General features: G+C 37.0%; 4 protein-coding genes across 5 annotated transcripts; 2 read left to right on the forward strand and 2 right to left on the reverse strand.

Moving 5' to 3' along the window:
- Positions 1-21: 21 nt before the first annotated feature.
- Positions 22-3,087, reverse strand: LOC104776904 (uncharacterized). 2 transcript variants are annotated; one of them, XM_010501068.3, is made up of 9 exons: positions 2,545-3,087; positions 2,288-2,415; positions 1,796-1,843; positions 1,542-1,655; positions 1,065-1,115; positions 886-942; positions 611-766; positions 442-522; positions 22-346 (listed from the first exon to the last, which is right to left on the reverse strand). In XM_010501068.3, exons 1-9 carry the CDS (start codon positions 2,684-2,686, stop codon positions 290-292), a joined length of 834 nt encoding a protein of 277 aa, XP_010499370.1. In that variant the 5' UTR covers positions 2,687-3,087; the 3' UTR covers positions 22-289. The 2 variants fall into 2 exon arrangements, with proteins under 2 accessions (XP_010499370.1, XP_010499371.1); XM_010501069.3 differs by having other exon boundaries at positions 2,288-2,412; positions 2,545-2,793.
- On the forward strand, positions 3,087-11,884 carry LOC104776906 (homeobox-DDT domain protein RLT1). Its single transcript, XM_010501070.3, has 18 exons — positions 3,087-3,849; positions 3,964-4,467; positions 4,650-4,720; positions 5,235-5,600; positions 5,692-5,781; positions 5,881-6,045; positions 6,175-6,397; positions 6,900-7,000; positions 7,169-7,255; positions 7,366-7,518; positions 7,611-7,766; positions 7,942-8,151; positions 8,239-8,886; positions 8,969-9,499; positions 9,624-10,178; positions 10,285-10,389; positions 10,491-10,733; positions 10,837-11,884. The coding sequence occupies exons 1-18, from the start codon at positions 3,672-3,674 to the stop codon at positions 11,614-11,616; spliced, it is 5,166 nt and encodes a 1,721-aa protein (XP_010499372.2). The 5' UTR covers positions 3,087-3,671; the 3' UTR covers positions 11,617-11,884.
- Positions 11,885-16,424: 4,540 nt separating this feature from the next.
- LOC104776907 (cytochrome P450 705A1-like) lies at positions 16,425-18,532 on the reverse strand. Its single transcript, XM_010501071.2, has 2 exons — positions 17,354-18,532; positions 16,425-17,263 (listed from the first exon to the last, which is right to left on the reverse strand). The coding sequence occupies exons 1-2, from the start codon at positions 18,263-18,265 to the stop codon at positions 16,649-16,651; spliced, it is 1,527 nt and encodes a 508-aa protein (XP_010499373.2). The 5' UTR covers positions 18,266-18,532; the 3' UTR covers positions 16,425-16,648.
- Positions 18,533-18,951: 419 nt separating this feature from the next.
- On the forward strand, positions 18,952-23,756 carry LOC104776908 (receptor-like protein kinase HSL1). Its single transcript, XM_010501072.3, has 2 exons — positions 18,952-22,593; positions 22,885-23,756. Exons 1-2 carry the CDS (start codon positions 20,007-20,009, stop codon positions 23,286-23,288), a joined length of 2,991 nt encoding a protein of 996 aa, XP_010499374.2. The 5' UTR covers positions 18,952-20,006; the 3' UTR covers positions 23,289-23,756.
- The last annotated feature ends 562 nt before the right edge of the window (positions 23,757-24,318 follow it).

A 24,318-nucleotide genomic window follows, 5' to 3' on the forward strand; every position in this document is an offset into this window, starting at 1 on the left:
GGCAAGTTCGACAACTAACGGTTTACCAAACGAACAAGGACTGACTTTGTCTGCATCTCTTTGGTTTTGTCTCTTCTTCAATTACAAAACCCAATGTTTTTTCTTTTCTACTCCCAAAAATTAATCTTGGATACATACAACTGTGCACCTTACCCAATAACAACTGGTTTACACCAGATATTAACCGGTTATCGGTTTGCTCATGGATGCAATTGACCGTAAGGAACCACCTCCAAGCTTAACAAAACTAGACAATGTTTTGAGCCATAAGAGGCAAAACCTATCTGAACTAGGAAGAGAGTAAGATCCAAGCTCCAAACACCGGGATGGTAATCACTGCAGATGCCTGGAGATTTCATTTTACAGATTTTGATTAAGGATCACACAAATCAAACATCGATTTAACCATTTTACCAGTTCTGAAAATATGGACTGACATACCATGAAAAACACCACTTCTCTGTTTGCAACCGCTGCTGTGATCTCGGTTTTTTCCATCTCATTCTTGATGAAGCCTTGTAACTATAAAGAATCAAAGCAAAGCGAGGTTACCAAATCATTCCATCTAAATATTATGGAGAGGGTGAAATGTAATTATTAGAAACAAAACCTGATGGTGATATTTGGTAACAGCTGCCCAGAGGCTTTCTAACCGTGACTGTGCTTGTGTGAGATATGGTTGCACAGAGAGAACCTTCTTTCCCTTCCAGTGAATGTCAAATGACTCATGAACATTGGGCAGATGTCTTTGGATGTCGCTCATAAGCTAAATACAGATACAAAAAGATAAAATGAGAGGCCATGAGATGATTAAACGACGGTTTAAGTATCATTTCCTCGGATTTCATATCACTGTAAGTTCGACAGCTGGATTTTGGATTTTACCTTCACGAACGGGCATTTGCTAGGTGTGTGATGCCTTCGGTTGTTGAATTCTCTCATCTTCAAGATGCATTAGGAACAGAAAAAAATATCATCAGTGATGTGAATTTATACAAAACTTGATCACACCTTATGAGATTTAACTACAATAAATGACAAACTTCTATGTTAAAATTAAAGACCTGCTCAAGATGCTGAACCTGAATCCACTGCTCCGTAACAACTTCTACCATCTAAAATGATAAAGAAAGAAGGTCAGAACCCCATGAACTTGAAGAATTTGGTGACAACAACACTCTGAAAACTCATTTACACACTAAAAACATCATTAACAGACAGATTTCATTTGTTGCCATAACAAAAGGATAAACACAACAAGATAAGCACATAAAAATTGAAGTCACTGAGATGATCAGATGCTTAAATACCTACCAACATGAAGGTTTATGCCAATATATGTTTGTTTCCCCGAGGATCCAAACATATTTAAGTTACACGTAAAGTTTAAAGGAGAAGAAGGTAAGAAAGAATCAATCTGAACTTTTGTAGAAATTACTATGAAGTGAACTATGAGATGATTCTGATCTACATAGAATCGTTCACATTTGTGTTTTGGATAGAAAATGAAGGGAATGGGTCAAACAAGCCAATATAATCACCTGTTTAACTTCCAAAGCCTTAGCTTTAACTTTACCCTCTGCATCTCTAGCTTTATCCTCTAAAACGTGAAGCTCGAAGTTGGTTGTTCTCAAGGCAGCCCATAGTTTTTTAACCTAGCATTGCCAACCCTGTTGTTTAGATTAGTGGAATTGAAGAGAAAGTGGCAGAACACAATTTAGGGTATAATCCAAAAAAAAAAAAACTTTGAGAGAACTAAACCAAAGAATTTGTATAGCCACATGACCGAGCTAACCTCTTCTTCCAACTCACTTATCCTCTTTTGAACGAAAGGTAAGCCGCTCTGAGATCAAATAGTAAATGTCATCAATGCAACTACCATGATAGAAATATTGGTACAGTACACAAAAACTGATCCCAAACAGAACCAAAGACCCTAATTTAAGAGCAACAACTTACTCAAACCCTGTATATGCTTCTAAGGGTTTTATCATACAACCAGACAAGTTTACGTAGCATCAATACTTAAACATCTTATATCACAGGTGTGACAACTGATACTATACAGAACTGGCAGCTATAACTAAGATGATTAAGCTCAGTAATTTTGTCGAGTAAACATGAGTATATTACTCAGTAAGGTGGGTATCTATCATATGAGAGACTCAAGACCAGAAGAGACGATCTAATGAGTGTCATAGAGGAACTCTCTAATGCCCTTCTAGCTAATTTATAAACTTGCATCCATTGGATTCCCAATAAATTTTCCTCAGAGAACCAAACGAACCTCGTCACTGAATGAAGCAGACTGTAAACTTTGGATCTGACTTTGAGCAACTTGGATCAGCTTCTCACGGTCCTTCAAGTAAAGGGTCTTGTCATCCACCTTCTGTATGGTCGCCTCAAGAACAGCTTCTACAACGAGATCAGAGCCAGTCGATTCCCCAGCAAACCAAAACAATACAATTAGCACACAAACAAAAAAAGGGGAAGATTTTGTGGTCAATTGAGATATTCTGAGCAAGAAGAGCCAAAATTTATTACCCAATTGAGATATTCTAAGCTTGGCTGCGTCCAGATCATTCACCAAGTTCTGATCAGCACCGATCGGCTGGATTTCAGATGAGAAAACGCAGAGTGGTGAAACGATAATGGCGAGAAACAGAGCAGCTAAATGCATCCCCATTCTCTATTCACCGGAGTTCTTAGTTCCCCGCGCCGGATACTAAGAAAACAGGTTCGTCTCTTCAGCGAGATTTTGGAGTCAAAGTTTCCTAATTCGAATCGTACTCTCTTAATCCAGGGACGACGACTGAACCGGGTTTGAGAAATCTAAATTAAACCGGTTTTTACGTGGTTTAAAAAAATCATTTAAAAACGACAGGAATTGTAAAATTCCAAAACAGTAAAACGGCAAGACGTTTATTCTCAACAACATTAAGAGGTTCCTCAAGAAATGAAGAAACTGGAGATAATCATGTAAACACACGCGGATCTGTGAACGACAAAAAAACAAAACAAAAAGTGAAAGAAAAGACCAAAGCTCGCTCGTATTAAAAAACATTACAAAGCATTTGAAGACTTGTATTAATTAGAGAGTCTCTAATCAAAATAAAACAATTGAAAGTGTTAAAAGGAGAAGACTTTGATGATGCATCATCATCTCATAAACACATCAACGGCAGAAACACACATTAACATAAGCACGCGATTCGCTGTAGATAGAATCCTCAAGTCTCGATTTTTTTCTTTTCTTTTACGAAAAAAACGTTTTTTTTTTTTTTTTTTTTTTAATAATAAGAGAAACAACAACAAAGATTTTAATTAGGAGAAAAGGAAAAGAAAAAAAAAAGAAAAGAATATGAAGGAGGTTGAAATTGAGATGAGTGGTACGAGCCCTGTTGTTTGTTTTTCTTCCTTTTTGGTTTTTATCGATTTTACTATTATTATTGTTCTTCTTCTTCTCCTCTTCTTATACTTACTTATATATTCTCTTTTTTATTTTTTTTTACGTTTTTTCCACAATTATACCCTTTTTTTTTTTTTTGGGGATCAAAGGGTTTGTTTGTGTAGGAGGAAGGAAGCCCTAGTTTTATTTTTGTTTTTGTTCTTTGTGTGTTTGGTGATTCTTCTTCTTGCGGCCGTTTCTGGGTTTCGTTTCCTCTTTTCACATGGAGATGGGTTCTGATGAAGAAGAAGATCAGATCAGGAGCGTTGCTGATGTTGTTGCTGGTAGCAACAATAACAAGAAGAAGAACAAGATTGATAATTCCTCCTCCTCCTCCGCTAAGCCTAAGCGTCAGATGAAGACTCCGTTTCAGCTTGAGACCTTGGAGAAAGTTTACTCAGGTTTCTTTCTTCAATTTTGATTCTTTCTTATCTTCTCTTCTTCTTCGTTTCCTCTCTCTCTTTGCCTTAGTGTTGATGTGAATTGTTCTTTGTTTGTTTGATTTTTGGATTCAGAGGAGAAGTATCCTTCGGAGGCGACGAGGGCTGATTTGTCTGACAAATTGAATTTGACAGATCGACAGTTACAGATGTGGTTTTGTCATAGACGTCTCAAGGACAAGAAGGATGATCAGTCTCAGTCCAAGACACCGGTTAAACCTGCCGTGCCTGCTGCTGTTCGACCGCCTCCTCCTGCTTTTGCCTCTTCCGTTAACGATTTGCCTCCTGCTAGATCGGTTCCTGAACAGGACTCCGGATCTGGTTCGGATTCTGGTTCAGGTTGCAGTCCTTATTCTGACTCCAGGAGGAATTTTGCTAGTGGTAGTAGTAGTTCTCGTGCTGAATTGGATGAATACGAGACTATGGTAAAGCCGAGCTACGAGCCACGGTTGTCGGCCATGGTGCGTAGAGCTATTGTCTGCATTGAGGCTCAGTTAGGGGAGCCCTTGAGAGATGATGGACCTATTCTTGGCATGGAGTTTGATCCGTTGCCCCCTGGTGCTTTCGGTTCTCCTATTGGTATACATTACTTTCTATGTTTGCTGACTTGTATTTGTGTTGGTGTTACTCGAGTATTATTAACCAAGTGACATGCTTAATGTCAGTCTTTGTCTTAGTATTTACACTTCATGTCTAGCAGGTTCTGTTTGTTTTCCGCTTTCTAACCTTGTTCTTTTTTTTTGTTTTTTTTGTCATTGTAGCGATGCAGAAGCACCTACTTCATCCATATGAGAGCAAAATGTATGAACCACATGATGTCCGCCCTCGAAGAGTTAGTTTTCTGCCGAAACTGATACGCTCTATTTAGTTTGTTTAGTCTGAGTTAAATTGTGCATCCTAGATATATGTAGATGGTGGCAGCCTGAACTTGAATCAGAGAATGCAAATGCTGCCATGAAACCTCTATATTTTAGATGCAACCTATCTATTAATTCATGCCGCTTTGAGAAATTACTTAGAAATTGCTTTCCTAGCACAGGGGTTTACTCTCGTTGATTCTATCAGTTGAGATCTCTTACATGATAAATAAAAGTATCCCCATATCAAATTGTTTCGTTGAAGAGGTTATCATCAACTGATGGTCTATGATTTTTATGGTAGGAATAATTTTTAGAGTTCTCATTGCACAAAGGCTGACATATTGGTCTTGTGGGAGTTAGAAGTCTTTGATCATTGTTAGAAAGATGAACTCTGCTTTGCTGTTTATAATCTCTTTCTTGTCCATTCATGTAATCACATTTTATTTTTACTACTTTGCTGAACTTATTTGCTTTTGTTGATTATAGTCTCAAGCTGCTGCCCGTTCTTTCCATGAGCAACAATCTCTGGATGATCCGTCTTCCTTTACACCTGAGATGTATGGACGATACTCGGAAAATCATGCACATGGTATGGACTATGAAATTGCACGTCCTAGGAGTTCATCATTTATGCACGAGAATGGGTCTTTACCAAGGTCCTATGGTACTCCTGGGTATGTGTCTCGTAACTGTTCTACATCTCAACAAGACATGCCAAGCCCCATTGTTGCATCAGCTCATCGTGGGGATAGATTTCTAATGGAAAAGGACTCATCAGTCCTTGGTACAGAAGATCCATACATGTTGTCTGACGGGGTGCATAAGAGTAATGATGTGCATAGGAAGGGAAAGGTAACTTCCTACGCCAACTTTTAATTTCATCTGTTTTTTTTGACGAGATGTGTTTTGTTGTAATGTCAATTTCCCATGTTTACTCTCACAGATTCACGATGTTAGACTTGGAAGAGGGAGTGAAACCCGAGAGAATCGTGGACCAAAAGATCTTGAGAAACTAGAAATTCAGAAGAAAAAAGTATTTTCTCTTACTTCTTACTGATCATTAGGAAGATCTTATTGTCTTTTATTAGCATCACTGTAACATATATTGACGAGTTGATGTTTGTGTCCTCAGAATGAAGAACGCATGAGAAAAGAGATGGAAAGGAACGAGCGTGAGAGGCGTAAGGAAGAAGAGAGGTTGATGCGTGAAAGAATCAAAGAAGAGGAGAGGTTACAGCGTGAGCAGCGACGTGAAATGGAAAGAAGAGAAAAGTTCTTACAGAGAGAAAATGAAAGGGTAAGTTTGGAAAACTATGCTCAGTTGTTATTCTTCACTATATTTTATTAATACTGTTGAGATTGAGCAACCTTTGTGGCAAGAGTTCGGAAAATGAGAATTACTGTATCTTTTTGTGACGTGTTAAAGGCGGAGAAAAAGAAGCAAAAAGAAGAGATTCGTCGAGAGAAAGATGCTATTAGACGCAAGATTGCCATTGAGAAGGCAACTGCACGTAGAATTGCCAAGGAGTCCATGGATCTAATTGAGGATGAGCAGCTAGAACTGATGGAATTGGCTGCTATTAGCAAAGGATTACCCTCGGTATTACAGCTTGATCATGACACATTGCAAAATCTTGAACTGTACAGAGGTATGGTCTTTCTGCCAAAGTGTGATATTGATTTAGCTAGTAGTTGATTTGGTAATCACGACCTTTAACGGGCTACTTAGTTTGTAGGCTTCACCTTCACAATAAACGAACGATCTCTAGTTTTCCAATTAATTTGGTTATTAATTCTTAGTCTTTTTCCTCTGAATTTTAAGCTTAGTATTAGCTTTTACGTTAACAGTTTGGTACATGCTATGGCCTTGTCTGGAATATTCCATATTGATGTAGCATGTTAAAACACTGCCAAGAAAAATTGCTTTTACTTTCAGTTGATTATTTTTGTTGTAAATACATTGCTTTCTAGATTGGGTATTAGCTTTTATAATTGCTTTCTTTTATTAATCTATCTCCTTGATATACTTATCAAAAATAAGACAGTCAAAGTAATTTGCGTATATCTTACTCGAATGGCTTAGCGTTAATATAGTGTTGTAATTTCTTTCTAGATCTAGCAATTTATCATAGCTATTCTATTTTTTTTCAGATTCTCTGAGCACATTTCCACCAAAGGGTTTGCAACTAAAAATGCCGTTTGCCATTTCTCCATGGAAAGATTCCGACGAAAGTGTTGGAAACCTTCTAATGGTATGCTCTACTGATCTTTACCGTACATCTGTCTGCTACCCTTCATTTCAAATTAGTATTATGATCAGAATAACTTAGACCAATGTGGAATTAGTTGGTTTTGTTTTTTTCGCGTTTAATGAAACCTTTTGCACGTTTCACATTTTTTATATTGTGGTTGCTTTTCAGGTTTGGAGATTTCTGACATCATTTTCTGATGTTCTTGACCTATGGCCTTTTACGCTGGATGAGTTTATTCAGGCTTTTCATGACTATGTAAGTCTCTCTTCAGTAATCATTCTAGATTTCCCTGTTTTATTGTGTTCAATAGTTGTGTCTTTCATTTCATTGTTCTTGCTCTGTATATGATATACATCCTATTGTAGGACTCAAGGTTGCTGGGGGAGATACATGTTACTCTTCTGAGATCAATTATACGAGATATTGAAGATGTTGCTCGAACACCCTTTAGTGGAATTGGAAATAATCAATATACTACAGCCAATCCTGAAGGTGGACATCCGCAAATAGTTGAAGGGGTAACTTTCTCCGCCTTTGTATGTTAATATCCTTTTCTCTTTCTGGTTTGGTTCAGTGCGCTTCATCTTTCAGATCCATCTTTCTCCTTCAGGCTTATGCATGGGGCTTTGACATTCGTAGTTGGAAAAAGAATTTGAACCCATTAACATGGCCTGAAATACTGCGACAATTGGCACTCTCTACTGGATTGGGGCCTAGGCTGAAGAAAAAAAGTTCCCGATTTACCCACACTGGTGACAAAGATGAGGTACTTATTCGTGTTTGTGTTCCTCCTAAATCCTCACGGAGTTTTTGCTTAGGATGTAATATTAGTACTGTATATGAAAACGAAAAATGAAATCCTGGGAGTTAAGCTAGGCTTTTGACATAAAGATAGTTTTAATGTTTTCTTAAACATTGTTTTGGTTTGGTTGTGTATGCAGGCTAAAGGTTGTGAAGATATCATTTCTACTATCCGAAGTGGTTCAGCAGCTGAAAGTGCTTTTGCATTAATGCGGGAGAAAGGGTTACTGGCTCCACGCAAGTCGAGGCATCGGTTGACACCTGGAACTGTCAAATTTGCAGCCTTTCATGTTCTATCTCTTGAGGGAAGCAAGGGACTGACAGTATTGGAACTTGCTGACAAGATTCAGGTAAATCAATAATCTATATATGGTCTGCAGTTTTCATCGTCATTAAAAATATTTCATTTACATAGTTTTTATGGTTTCAATTGAAAGAAATCCGGACTTCGGGACCTGACAACAAGCAAGACACCAGAGGCATCTATCTCTGTTGCATTGACAAGAGATGTGAAACTCTTTGAAAGAATAGCTCCTTCGACTTATTGTGTGCGAGCTCCTTATGTGAAGGATCCTGCGGATGGAGAGGCGATACTCGCAGATGCCAGGAAAAAGATAAGGGCATTTGAAAGTGGGTTGACAGGTCCAGAAGATGTGAATGATCTTGAAAGGGATGAAGACTTTGAAATTGATATTGATGAGGATCCTGAGGTTGATGATTTAGCCACTTTAGCAAGTGCATCAAAAAGTGCCGATCTAGATGAAGCGAATGTTTTGTCTGGAAAGGGTGGAGATACTATGTTCTGTGATGTTAAAGCAGGTGTAAAGAGTGAGATTGAGAAGGAGTTTTCATCTCCTCCTCCAAGCAGTATAAAGAGCATTGCTCCACAACATAATGAGCGGCTTAAAGATACAGCGGTTGGCTGTGTGGATGCTATGGTTGATGAAAGCAACGAGGGCCAATCATGGATTCAAGGTCTTACAGAAGGGGATTACTGTCATCTAAGTGTTGAAGAGCGCCTTAATGCCCTTGTTGCTTTAGTCGGCATTGCCAATGAAGGAAATTCCATCAGAGCTGGTCTTGAGGTAAAGTCTGGGTTTTATATTATCAGCTTTCCTCTGGGTTTTAGAGTCTATTCATCGTGATCTGATTTTTTTTTTTTCGCAGGATCGTATGGAAGCAGCAAATTCTCTTAAAAAGCAGATGTGGGCTGAAGCACAGTTAGATAACAGCTGTATGAGAGATGTACTTAAGCTTGATTTTCAAAACTTAGCAAGCAGTAAAACCGAGTCAACGATGGGTCTACCAATCATCCAAAGCTCTAATCGGGAAAGGGATAATTTCGGTGGAGACCCTTCTGAACTTCTAGATGAAAAAAAGCCCCTGGAAGTTGTTTCGAATGATCTCCAGAAATCAACTGCTGAGAGAGGACTTATTAATCAGGAGGCCATTATAAGTCAAGAAAATTGTTCTTTCCAACAGGGATATGTTTCAAAGAGATCACGCTCACAATTAAAATCATATATAGGCCACAAAGCAGAAGACGTGTATCCATATCGATCATTGCCGGTTGGACAAGATCGGCGCCACAATCGTTATTGGCTTTTTGCTGCATCAGCGTCTAAGAGTGATCCATCCTCGGGGCTCTTATTTGTCGAGCTACATGATGGCAAGTGGCTCCTCATTGATTCAGAGGAGGTAATATTATCCTTAACAGTATGTTAAATTCTTTTTAACTGTAAAAATGTTGAGTACCCTTTGGTTTGAGTATCCAGCTTATCTAAGATTTTAACCACGCCTTTGTGTTTTTTGTTCTGTGTAGGCTTTTGACACTCTGGTTGCATCACTGGATATGCGTGGGATCAGAGAGTCTCATTTACGCATAATGCTGCAGAAGATCGAGGGATCATTCAAAGAGAATGCACGTAAGAATATGAAGCTCGCTAGGAACCCTTTCTTGAAGGAAAAGAGTGTTATGAATCATTCTCCTACAGATTCCGTGAGCCCGTCTAGTGCTGTATCAGGGTCAAACTCTGATTCAATGGAAACTTCAAATTCTATTAGAGTTGAGTTAGGTAGAAACGACACAGAGAAGAAGAGTTTATCAAAACGGTTCCATGATTTCCAGAGATGGATGTGGACCGAGACGTACAGCTCACTCCCTTCTTGTGCTAAGAAATATGGGAAGAAGAGATCTGAATTGTTAGCAACATGTGCCCTGTGTGTTGCTTCTTATTTGTCTGAGTATACTCACTGCACTTCTTGTCACCAGAGATTGGACATGGTTGATGATTCAGAAATATTAGATTCAGGTTTGACTGTGTCACCTCTTCCTTTTGGAGTCAGGTTGCTCAAACCACTACTTGTTTTTCTTGAGGTAAAGCATAAATGAACTTTTTCGATTTCTAGTCTACAGTCAGATTAGGCGCCTGTTCTTATGGTATCAATTCTTGACAACTCTACAATTTCATTTTTATTGAAAGGCATCTATTCCAGATGAAGCTCTTGAATCATTTTGGACAGAGGATAAAAGAAAAATCTGGGGGTTTAGGTTGAACGCATCATCATCACCTGAAGAAGCTTTGCAGGTTCCATCATCTTGTTTTTTTTCTTTCCCTAAATTAGTACAACTTGGAAGGAAATGACCTTTCATTTTTAAACCCGGTATTGTCCTTTCTGGTTTTGATAGGTGTTAACTACCTTAGAGACTGCAATCAAGAAAGAATATTTGTCATCCAATTTTATGTCGGCGAAAGAGCTCTTGGGAGTTGGTGATGCTGATGCTGATGATCCGGGATCAGTGGACGTTCTTCCATGGATACCAAAGACAGTATCAGCGGTTGCTTTGAGACTTTCAGAACTTGATGCATCCATTATTTATGTGAAGCCAGAGAAACCTGATCTAATCCCTGAAGATGAGACCGAGCAGATTGTAAGTTTTCAAGACCATATTGGTTCAGGAATTTGTGAAAATTGTTACTATGGTTTTGGAAATTATTTTTATGATTTTGGAATATGTTACTCTACGTTTGCAGAGCCTTTTCCCTGGAGATTCTCTGTTCAAAGGCAAAGGACCCCGAGAGCAAGAAGACCAAGACGAGGTTGTTCCAAATTTGGGCAACAGACGTAGTAATAAACGTGCACGAGTAAGTTTGGGATCTGGATCAAACAAAAAGGTGAAGAGAAAGAAAGCGCAAGGTGGTCCTAACAGATTTGTTGTTAGTCAGAGAAATGTTGCAGTCGATAATAACTTAATGAGCATGGAGTTGAACCACCAAATCCCTGGAAGAGGAAAGAGGACTGTTAGAAAAAGACCAGAGAGGATCAATGAGGAGAATGACCACCTAGTCAATAGAATGGCTGATATTGTTAGGCCTAAAACTCAAGAAGTTGAAGAAGATGAGGAAGAAGAAGAGCAAACATTCAGAGACATTGATGAAGACTGGGCAGCAGGTGAAACTCCTAGAGAGATGGACGAGGACTGGGCTAATGAAACACCCAACAGAATGACGCCGATGCAAGTGGATGATGAAAGTGACAACAGTGTAGGAGTTGAATCAGAGGATGATGATGTTGATGGTCAGTTTGTGGATTACAGTCAGAGAAACAAGTGGGGATTAGATTGGAATAGTAACGCAAACGAAGCAGCTATGGAGGATGAGGAGGAGGAAGAAGTTGTTGGTGTTGAGCGGGTCGAAGGAGAAGATGACGCAGAAATAAGTGAGAGCTCTGAAGATGATGATGATGTTCCTGCTAATAATGCAGCAAACAATTACGACAGAGAATCAGAAGGTTACAGCAGCAGCGATTCATGAATCTTAAGATCTAGCTTGTGAAGAGGGAAGATTACATTCTTGAAGATATATATATATATATATATATATATATATTTTTATTATATAGGAGAAAAAAGAGAGATAGTATCAGAATAGGTTTTCACCTAAGGAGAAGCTATAGAAGAACAATTTCTAATTAGTTTTGGTGCAGTTCAAGCCAAAGCCAAGGCATGTATTTAGCAAATGCCTTTGTTATCATTATAACAATTTCATTATTTTTTGTTAAGTGTAAGTTAATGATTCATCATGTGTCAATCTCCAATGCTTAATAGCTCCCCCTCTTCTCTTCTACGGGATTAAAGTTTTCGATGAATGATTCTTAACAATATGGGTGTGATTGTGATTTCATACCTTTTCTTCCAAAGGAGAATCACTAGTCCTAGGATTCATGCAGAATCTCCCCATTAAATGTCAAAAGGTATATATATGCCAAAAAATCATTTTGTATTAAAACCAAAAGAATACAGACGTTTTGGAGAGACATGACTTGAAAAGAGTTGTGTTTTTCTCAAATCATTGCCATGCTTATTCACAATCGTCTGAATATCTTCGGCTAAGCTTCGATGTCTTTAAAACTTTTTGCCTTTATAATTCTTTGGAAAATTACAATTTAAGTTTCGTGTTTGTATATCAGTTGTTTAAAAGTTAAAGGTGTACGTACTTTCACTAGATGGTCCAAGGTAGACCACTTTTAGTTGCGTAGTGATTTTTTATTTATTTTTTATTTTTTTATTACAGGTTGAATACGATAAGAAAAAGGCATTTATTTATCAGTTGTTTTGAATCATACAACACGAGATTTTTACATTTTAATATTTCATACACTAGTGATCTGATATAGCAAATTAGCAAATCACTCAGTGTCTTGTATATAGAAAATATGTTTGTAATTACAATTTTAACATTAAGGTGAAAATGTGAAATGTTTGTATGAATCTATTCAATCAGCATATTAATTAAACAGCTTTGATTGATGTTATCAATATCTAAGCTACCTACACATTTGCACAAGACATATATACGGTAATGATATACATTACATGATATAGAAAAATACTATATATATGCAAGCATAGAACATGCATCAAAAGACGAGAAAGTAGAACTTTCGATTGGACAATACACAAATATAGAACTTCAAATGGAAACTAAATAAATCTAAAATAGTTGTTAAAAGAGGCTTCTTCCTTTTCTTTTGTTTTTTTACCTCGCCAACCAAAAGGAGAGGAGGATGGATAGTGGGAGAAGGTGGGGATGTGAATTAAAACTCAATATTCTTTAAAAGCTTAATTAAAGTGAAGAATGATTAAGCTTAAGGGAATAGTTATGATTGCAAGGTAGGAAAGAAAGATCACCAAAAACTTGGGCCGGATAAATTGGACCGCTGACTCTCTCTTCTAGATGCAATACTACTATTACTTACTATTTCTTTTGCTCAACTTTTTTTCTTTTATATTTTAACCCATAAACAAAAACGTATTATTAACCACGTAGAACCCACAACTACTGTTGTTTTCATAAATTAAATAAATTTTTGGACTCATTGGTCCTGATAAAACACTAATATAGATCACGAGAAAACATAAGTCTCAATTATCTAGCGGGAACTCTACCATTATGATTTTCAAAATAAACTATAGTATAACATATGAGATTAACCATGTCAGAATACAAGTGTATCTAGGGCTTAGCCCTGTTTGGTTGCTAGGGTTTTCCAAAGAAGGTATAATCTACCAACCATGTTGGGTCCAAAATTATGTGGGTAACTAATTATTTTTTATGAAATAATCCTCTATTTTTTCATGTAGAAGATTTATACACGAATACTACTTGCCATTGAGGAGGAAATACAAGATTAATATGATTCGTGTAGTTAGGGACTTTTAAATGATCTAGGATATGTATATATATATATATATAATACACAAATTTGCAATAGAATAATTAATAAGCTTGAAAGACAAGTAGAAAATATAGTATAACTTTCAGCATATGCATCACACTTGGTATTTCTAACAAAATACAATCTGGAGACGAGAGGAATTGAAGGAGTATATGATTAGAAGATGTATGATTTATATTCCCTCAAAGTTTGCAAAAGCGACACTTTCTAATATTTATATGGTCCCACAGATCTTATGGCAAGTGGATACTTAGGAAAAAGTTTGGGTACAACCGCAAAAGCTTGTTTGAAGATTTCACCGAAAGCAAAAAAGAAAGTGAAAAGGAGACGCCTTTGAGAATAATATATCTAAAGTAGAACAAAGTTTTCGTTTGGCTTATTAATATCAGTATCTTTCATGACCTGAAAAAAATAAAAGCTAATGGTTGTATTAACATGTCACTAAAGTTTGATATCAAATAATCAATTGTATTAATTTTATAGAAGAGACCATAAAAAAAAGGGTTATATAAGTTGTAACATGTGGAAGAATGAGTCCATGTGATGAAGGGTGTCCAACTACTCCTAATAACCGTTTCTCTTAACGGTTACTACAATGCACTTGGTGCATGATCCTCATGATACAATATCCAAATTACCTTCACACACCAATCTTATTACCACTCTGAGTTTGACGCTGGCTATAGCTAGAAAATACAATGGAATACAATTAATAAATATATAAAATAAAAACACAAAAGACCAAACAGCTGTTTGAAATCTCGTGTGTGTGTGTGAGTGTGTTTTTGCTTTGGTAAAAAGAAACAGACATCGAGATTGTATGCAGTTTAATTGGTTTCAGCAGTCCCTATGGAAAGAAAGAAGAATGATAAGACGACCGACGCGATGTTTCCAACTTTGGCTCTGTCTCGGGAATACATGCATTGCTCTCTTTTCTCGATTCTCTTTCACCTCTCTCTCTCTCTTCTTTAGCAAACCCAAAAAAAAAAAACGTGACGTATGTGATATTATTTTGGTTTCAAACCAATAATGATTATTGTTTTAGAAAATATTTTTTTTTGTTTTTTTTTTACTGATTAAAATCTGAAATCTCTTTTGTTGGAGTCTTCTTCGACTCGGTGGTTGAAGATTTTAGGCAACACCTTAATCTCATAGGTTCAAAATACAGTTTCCGACATAATCTGGTTTTACTCTCTTTCTTTAGTTAGTAACAAAAATTCTGAAAAACATCTAAATGCACTTAATAGGAAAAGAAGAAATTACTATAAGAAGAAGAAGGGATGTAGTACTACGCTACTACTAAATGAATGTGATAGTTGATGCTAGAGATTTTAAGGAACTTAATGGAACAGAAAAGTCTTGATTCTATGATAAATTGATAATGGTGCTACTCTTTTTGTCCATAACTTCAATTGCACGCAATTAAGATTCACAATCCACGATGTTCGCTTGTCTTCTCGCTTGTCTTCTGTAACATTAATTAGTTTTTTTTAATCATCTCCGAAACCATATTATTTGGATGTTTTTTTTTATAAGTTACTTTTGAATTCTTTTTCCTCTGCTATATAACCCATTAATTAGTAATTTTAAAATAGAAGGTTAAACAAAAAAGTGATATGGGCTTGAATGATAACGACGATAAAGATGGACAAAAATATTAACAATTTAGTCTGTTTTATTTTTTAAAATTGATAACAAACCGCTGCAGATTATGTAAAAATATTTTGAAGTTGATCCTTGATCGACGGACAAAATCCATAATAATCCTTTTAGATATAAGTTTAGGCGTCAAACATTATACTTACCACTAATAATATATGTAAAGCATGACACTGTTTAAACAAAAGTGATGTATTCAATTTTGTATTTTTTAAAATCGATTTTCTAACCTAAATAGAACAACTCTTTCTCCAGTGGAAACAACATTGAACGATTCCTATTATTAATCCGTATATAAAAATGTATACTATATTGTCTATTTAAAAATAATAACATTAGAGAAAATGAGTTTTTTGGTCTTTTCTTGTGGTTGTGGGTTTAGAGATTACAAAACAAAAAAAAAACTGAAAGTGAAATTGTATAGAACAAGATGTTCAGGATTTGAAATTTCCACAAAATTTTCAAATCAAGATATATGAAGACACACAATCTATATTACATATAATTTTTTGGTAATTTATCAATCATGTAATAAGAATTTTTTGTCAAATATGTGGTTAGGTAGTCCATTATAACTGTTAGAAAACTTTGTTATAATTACACATATGTGTAGTAATTGACAAAAACAAAAAAAAGTGTGATAAAGACATATATGAGTGTGCCGGGGTAACATATATAAAGCAGTGGTTCTTTGGACGTGAAATAAAATGATATTGTTATCTATGTAGGGCCTGCGTTAGATAACATTACATTTTGAGTTACGTATATGACAAAAAAACAAAAATTGGAGATGCGACAAAAGATAAGACAAATTTGGAGTGTGGTATGTGTATTTGAGATTGGCATGCTGTTTTATATGATAATTACTCACCCAAATACTACTACCACTCAACATATTATTAACTGTCGGCTCATCGACAATTTGATCTCTCAGTCTCAGCTTTCTTCTTTATATGTATGTGGATAAACTTATTTCATGTTTGCTTGTTCATAAATCAAAAATCATGAGAATTTATGAATCGTATTCATCACTGTTATGCGTTACATACAAATAACAAATCTTATATATACACATTTATTATTTGTGGATCTCGATGTTGGGAGGAATTGTACCATTTATTGTCTATCATAAATTTCACTGCAGGATCTAAATATTATGTGTATTTAATACTTTTGCAATGATTTGGTTATTTTGTTAATATGTGAAACCTACAAAACTGAAACATGTGTACAGTTTAACAATTATTATTAGCAATAAACACATGTACAATATCTTCAATTAACATTCCTTTCACAACAGATTCAAACACTGAATTTTGATAAATTTTTGTAATAAAAAATATGTTTCATTTTATTTGATTTTTTTCCAAAATTTAAAATTAAAATTTTTTGAAATGTCTTTTTAGATTTTTGATGCATATTTTTGGTATAAATTTAAATTTTATCCTATTACTTTCGAGGAATAAAAATGCATTCAAGAGGATGAGCCAAATCTAAGAAAAATCTTAATCCCGAACCTTCATCCATATTGATTTTATCTCCTTTGATCTCCCAATCAAAACACTGCACCAACACTCCAATTGTGGTTTCTACTAAGGTATAGCCAAGATTTAATCCAGGACATCCTCTCCTGCCGGCGCCAAAAGGGAGGAACTTCATTGCTTGTTCTTTTCTATCCTCCTCTTGCCCTAATATTGACGCAGCTAGAAACCTTTCTGGCTTAAACTCATTAGGATCTTTCCAAGAATTAGGATCTCTCATCACTGCATAAGCATTGATGACAAGTGATGTTCCTTCAGATATGTGAAACCCTCCGATCGTACAGTCCTGTGTAAATTCTCTTGGCAATACTGCTCCTACCGGATGCAATCTTAGAGATTCTTTTACAACTGCTTGCAAGTAAGGGAGTTTTGGTAGATAAGTTTCTTGAATTAACCTTGATTTTCCCACCACAAAATCAATTTCTTCTCTCAATCTTTCAAGGATCTTAGGATTATTAATGATTTCTGCCATTGCCCACCGTGTCGTCGAAGAAGAGGACTCACCGGCTCCAAAAAAAAGCTCCTAAAAATTGCACTTTTTGTTTAATATGATGATATTATTTGTTTGCATTCTCATTGAAATATTACTACCAGTGAGAGGATAGTCATTTACCGCTAATAATGCCTTGATATGGTTTCTAGTGATCTTATATTTTGTTTTTTCATCTCGATAAGCTGCCAACAATGCATCCATGAATTCAGTACCTTGATGCTTGTCCACTTGCTCTTCGTAATTCACAAGAATATTTTCCAGCAGCTCCTCAAATTTATTTGAAACCTGCATTATCTCATTCTTTAACAAAGAGATCCCTAGCTTCTCAAGCGGCTTATGAAATATTTGTTCCACACAAAACATGCGGGACAAGTCAGCTAACTGGATAGAATATTCCGAAACTTTTTTTCCATCATTGTCCTCCACTGAAAAACTACTTCCCAAACTCATTTTGCCAAGGGTGTTATTAACGAGTATCCTTGCTTCCTCACCGATCTTGAGGGTTTCTTTCTTCATCGCTTTATCAAGCAGATTTTTGTGGAACCTCTCTAGCTCAAGTTCACGAATGCTACGTGAACGTTCTAGCGCTTGGGGTCCGAGTGCCTTAGACATGATTAGTTTACTCATGAATTTCCAGTCGTCTCCGCAAGAAGCTCTAAAATATCCAAAAGAACCAAACACAATGCATTCATCGATAGCAATAGCACCACGGAAGGAGACATTTGTGTCATGGGCATTGAAGATCTCGTGAGCTGCTGAGGCAGAGGACACAAGAACGATGGGGACATGAAAAATGCGAAGATGGAGAAAAGGTCCGTATTTGGACGATATTTTTTGAAAACACTTGTGGATTGAGTCAAAGAGGAGAAGGTGAAGATGACCAATGATCGGAAGAGAAGGAGCGCTTGGAGGCAGATCAATTCCATTATTTGGTTTCTTTAAGAAGTAAACAAAGAGAAAGAGAGTTGGGAAGAGGAATATGAGACCAAATATGAAACAATGTAGAAAATCAAAGCTGACCATTGTTGTCATTGTTGCTCAAAAGCGACGAGGAGGGAAATAAATTAAAACCATATACATAAGAAGTTGGATATGAATCTCAAATTATATATCAAAGGTTGCTTGCTTGTATACAATATTCGTGAGAAGTTTAGACTTCTATAAAATTCTTCCAAGGTGACAATGTTATGAAATGGACATCAGATCATACGTAATGCATGAGATATATTTATTTTATTAGATAAAATAACGAATAAAAAAAAAGAAAAATATAACACAAAACTAATTGGATGGTTTCTCTTTCGATCAACTAGCAAGCAACAAATTTGTAAGATGGTAGAGACTTGCTTATAGAAGCAATCTCATAAAAGACATAAACTTTGCCGCTATTATAGTGTATACGTAATTTTTTAGATGTCTATCTTACATGATACACCTATCGAACTACGTTTAGTTTACGATATTGTGTGTGTTGTAGCAACTTGTATTGTGTGTGTTCGCAAAGAAACTATTAGAGAGAGACACACGAAGAAGAGAAGACAGCTTAAAGGAACTCATTCCAGGAGGCAGGAGCTCCAGATCGTTCACTCCTCTATCTCTTTAAATATCATCCAAAGGGTATGTGATGCTTTTCTCAACCGACACATAAATGTTAGAATATACGTTTCCTAACTGACATTTATATATATGTAGGCATAGTATGCCCTCTCTCCCTTTGCAATACTAACCAAATTCTTAATTACAGAAAAAAAAAATGTAACTTCATAAATAACACAACAGTTTGATATATTATCATAATTCCAAATATTATTTTCCATGTTTTGTAAATAGCCTATATAACTTTCTCTTCTAATGAATTACACATTATTCAGCAAAATAAAATATTTGCATGTTTCTACATGGGTAGCTTATTCTCTTAATACATGTTTAAGACGTGCATAAAACTTTTTAAAATTGAATGAGAATAAACTTAATTCACGTCAACTTACTATAATTAAGACTACGTTGCAAACACATTCTCTAATAGTTTTTGATATGTCTAACAATTTTGTAACCTACTTTACAAACACCGTTAATAAATAAAAATATAACTGTCGGAATCTTTTTCATTAAATTTTATATCTAACAGCAAAAAAAAAAAAAATTGTTCAGATATACCATTGTACTACATTTAAAATTTAATGCTTTTACCCTTACCATTTTTTTATTATAAATTTATATATTTACTGTATCAACTAACTTAATTTTATTCACATTTTATAAACTAACATGATAAACTCATTCGTTTCTTACTAATTTGTTAACAAATTTAATTAAAAGAATAAAGTACAAAAAGGAATGTTTTTATAGGCTATTATTAGCTAGATCATTTAGTATAATAGGTAAACATTATCTTTTACGACCAGCATAATCTGTTAAAAAAACAGATAAACCAAAGATAAATTATACAATGTTGGAAACTCGACATAGATATTACTAATAATTGCATTCGAATTATTTAGAGAATCGAATAAAGCAATTAAAAAAAAAAAAAAACTGAATGATTTTAGAAAAAAAACAAAATGATTTATAAGCATTCTTCTTACAGTCAGAATCACGATAATTCACCTGTCTCCCCCGGTCAACGCTTTTTATTTAGACTCACTCTTCTCTTCTCTTCAAAACAAACAAACTTACTCACTCTCTCTCTCTCTCTCACTCTCTCTCTCTCTCTTCTCAAAAACACAACCACCATAATAGCTTCACCGCCATATCCACCGGAGAAGAAAGAAACATGTATCTTTATCTCTTTCTCTTCCTACTTTTCCCAACCATCTTCTCTCTCAACCAAGAAGCTTTCATTCTCCAGCAAGTCAAACACTCTTTAGACGATCCTGACTCGTCTCTCTCCTCTTGGAACTCCACCGATGATTCCCCTTGTCGGTGGTTCGGCGTTTCTTGCGGCGGCGATTTCACCTCCGTCACTTCAGTCGACCTCTCCGGCGCTAATCTCGCCGGTCCTTTTCCTTCCGTCATTTGTCGTCTCTCAAAACTCGCGGAGCTCTCTCTCTACAACAACTCTATCAACTCCACGCTTCCTCTCGACGTCGCTGCTTGTAACCGTCTTCAGCTTCTCGATCTCTCTCAGAACCTTCTCACCGGCGAGATTCCTCACACTCTCGCCGATATCCCCACCTTGGTCCACTTGGATTTGACCGGAAACAACTTTTCCGGTGATATTCCGGCGAATTTCGGAAAGTTTCAGAACCTTGAGGTTCTCTCTCTCGTCTACAACCTCTTAGACGGGACGATTCCTCCGTTTCTAGGCAACATCAGCTCCCTTAAGATGCTGAACCTTTCGTACAACCCGTTTAGTCCGAGTCGGATCCCGCCGGAGCTCGGGAACTTGACGAATCTCGAGGTCATGTGGCTCACCGAGTGTCATCTAATCGGACAGATCCCTGACTCGCTGGGTCGACTCAGCAGACTCGTTGATTTGGACCTTGCGCTCAACGACCTCGTTGGTCCTATACCTCGTTCGCTCGGCGGTTTGAGTAGCGTCGTTCAGATTGAGCTTTACAACAACTCGTTGACCGGAGAGATTCCACCGGAGCTCGGGAATTTGAAATCGCTGAGACTTCTCGACGCGTCGATGAATCAGTTGACCGGGAAGATACCGGAGGAGCTCTGTCGAGTTCCGTTGGAGAGTTTGAATCTGTACGAGAACAACCTAGAAGGTGAAGTTCCGGGGAGTATAGCTTTGTCTCCGAACTTGTACGAGCTCAGGATCTTCGGAAACCGGTTAACCGGAGAATTACCAAGAGACCTCGGTCGAAACTCGCCGTTGAGATGGCTTGACGTTTCGGAGAACGAGTTTTCCGGCGAATTACCGGCGGATCTGTGCGAGAAAGGGGAGCTAGAGGAGTTGCTGATCATTCACAACTCATTCTCCGGCGCTATAGCGGAGACTCTCGGCGATTGCAAAAGCTTGACACGTGTCCGGTTAGCTTATAACAAATTTTCCGGTTCAGTTCCTACCGGTTTCTGGGGATTGCCTCATGTGTACTTGCTTGAGCTCATCAACAACTCCTTCTCCGGTGAGATTGCCAAGTCCATCGGAGGCGCTTCGAATCTCTCGCTGTTGATTCTCTCCAACAACCAATTCACCGGATCTTTACCGGAGGAGATTGGGGTTTTGAACAATCTTAATCAGTTGTCGGCAAGTGGGAACAAGTTCAGTGGCTCGTTGCCTGTTAGCTTGATGCAGCTTGGGGAACTAGGTATTCTTGATCTTCATGGTAACCAGTTCTCAGGGGAGTTAACTCCTGGAATCAAATCTTGGAAGAAGCTCAACGAGTTGAACTTAGCCGATAACGAATTTACCGGTAGGATTCCAGATGAGATAGGGAGTTTGTCAGTCTTGAACTATCTTGATTTATCTGGTAACCAATTCTCTGGCAAGATTCCGGTTTCATTGCAGAGTTTGAAGCTAAACCAGCTGAATCTTTCGTATAACCGGTTATCAGGTGACTTACCGCCTTCTTTAGCGAAAGAAGTGTATAAGAACAGCTTCATTGGCAATCCTGGATTGTGTGGGGCTATCAAGGGTTTGTGTGACTCTGGGGATAAAGCTAAGAAGAGAGGCTTATGGCTTCTCAGGTTGATTTTTGTACTTGCTGCGATTGTGTTTGTTGCGGGTGTTGCTTGGTTCTACTTCAAGTACAGGACTTACAAGAAAGCAAGAGCTATTGAGAGATCCAAGTGGACTTTAATGTCGTTCCATAAACTCGGGTTCAGTGAGCATGAGATTCTCGAAAGCTTGGATGAAGACAATGTGATTGGAGCTGGAGCTTCGGGTAAAGTGTACAAGGTTGTACTCACCAATGGAGAAACTGTTGCGGTCAAGAGGCTGTGGACAGGGTCTGTTAAGGATACTGAAGACTGTGATCCGGAGAAAGGTAACAGACCTGGAGTTCAAGATGAGGCCTTTGAAGCTGAAGTTGAGACATTGGGTAAGATTAGGCATAAGAACATTGTGAAGCTTTGGTGTTGCTGTTCCACTAGAGACTGCAAGCTATTGGTTTATGAGTACATGCCTAATGGTAGCTTGGGAGATTTGCTTCATAGCAGTAAAGGAGGATTGTTGGCATGGCAAACGAGGTTTAAGATTATCTTAGATGCGGCTGAGGGGCTTTCGTATCTTCACCATGATTGTGTTCCTCCGATTGTGCATAGAGATATTAAGTCCAACAATATTTTGATTGATGGAGATTATGGTGCTAGAGTTGCTGATTTTGGTGTGGCTAAAGCTGTGGACTTGACCGGAAAAGCCCCTAAGTCGATGTCAGTGATCGCTGGTTCATGCGGTTATATTGCACCAGGTTAGTCTTATGATTCAACTTAAATGTGCTTGCATGATTATAATCATCAGTTTTGCTTATGGTAGTAATGCTCATTTAGTACATGTTGCACGGAGATTCAGATGAACCACATTTAAGTTTTTTTATTAGTTGAGACTTAAATGAGCATTCACTATCTATTGAGACATGTCTGATACCATGGCTCCACACCTTCTCACTTCTCCATTAATGGAATATTTCAAAAAAAAAATTTATTTGTTTGTTTGTTTGTTTGTTTCCCTCCATAACTTTTGATTTCAAACTACTTTGCAGAATACGCATACACGCTTCGTGTGAACGAGAAGAGCGACATCTACAGTTTCGGGGTAGTGATCCTAGAGATAGTGACTAGAAAACGCCCAGTTGATCCAGAACTTGGGGAGAAGGATTTGGTGAAATGGGTTTGCACTACACTAGACCAAAAAGGCATAGAGCATGTGATAGACCCGAAACTCGACTCTTGTTTCAAAGAAGAGATAAGCAAGATCCTCAACGTCGGGCTTCTCTGCACGAGTCCGTTGCCCATTAACCGACCCTCGATGAGGCGTGTGGTTAAGATGTTGCAAGAAATTGGCGGTGGAGACGAGGAAAGCCAAAACAAGATAAGAGATGACAAAGATGGCAAGTTAACACCTTATTACCACGAAGAAACCTCAGACCAGGGAAGTGTAGCTTGAGAGACCGTACCACAAAATGGAGATAGAAAGTGTTTTTTTTGCCCAAAAACAAAAAAAAAGCTCTCTCAATTTTTGGTGCTTGAAGCTGTGAATTAGGGGCATTGAATTAGAGATTGTTGAGTTTTTATATTATATATATCAAGAAAAAAAAGTTTCTAATTCAGTGTTTCAGTCTCCACTGTAAAGCAAGCTACTGTAGTAAGTTAGTAACTAGTAACTCTGGTTTGTAAGAGTTCTTTTTTTCTATATTTCAAGTAAATGCGAATGAAAAAAATGCGATAATCTGGCGTTAACATGCATTTAAAGAGTTTCCATATTAGGTGTACACAGATTCAAGGTAATTGTAGGAACATGTCTGTGTGAAACCTGAATCTTTTTAAAAGCGTGGGCTCTCTCTCTCGTTTTTAGTGAAACTCTTTGGAGGCTCGTGTACAGTATCTGTCACTGTAGATTCACATGGCTCTTAAATTCTCAACTTTTCTCATACTACCTTTTCGACTCTTTCCAAAGAAAAAAAAAGAATTCAGGTTCTGTTATTTCATTTACTTACTCTATCCGTACGTGAGGCATCAGATATGTAATCAGACTTGGCACATGAGATGACTAATATCAACTTTTCCTGCGAAAAAGATCTCTCTTACTTCTTCTGATTCTTTGTTTGAAGAAGTCTGATTTGTCTAATGACAAACATAAGTGACATGACAAATAAGGAGTATAATAAACAACGTATGTTTTATTTATTTATATAACAATTAAGACTTTTCGAGAACTATATTTTAACAAAGACATTTTTCCAAATAAATAAAAAAAGTAGTTAAGTCATCTAACTCGACAGGTGGTAGTTAGGTACGTTAAAAATTCATTTAATCGCAATTAGTCAGCTCTTAATAATGGCATTTAAAACAACTAGAAGATAACTTGTAGTACTAGTGGTTGAGTAGTAAACAAAACAAACACAAAAACAATGACGTCTCAACATTACCTAAGCTTAGATGATCAAAGTAAGATAATTTACGTTAAGATTGGATTA

Source organism: Camelina sativa, chromosome 3, assembly GCF_030686135.1.
Source record: "Camelina sativa cultivar CO46 ecotype springtype chromosome 3, ASM3068613v1".
In the NCBI taxonomy this organism is placed as follows: domain Eukaryota; kingdom Viridiplantae; phylum Streptophyta; class Magnoliopsida; order Brassicales; family Brassicaceae; genus Camelina; species Camelina sativa.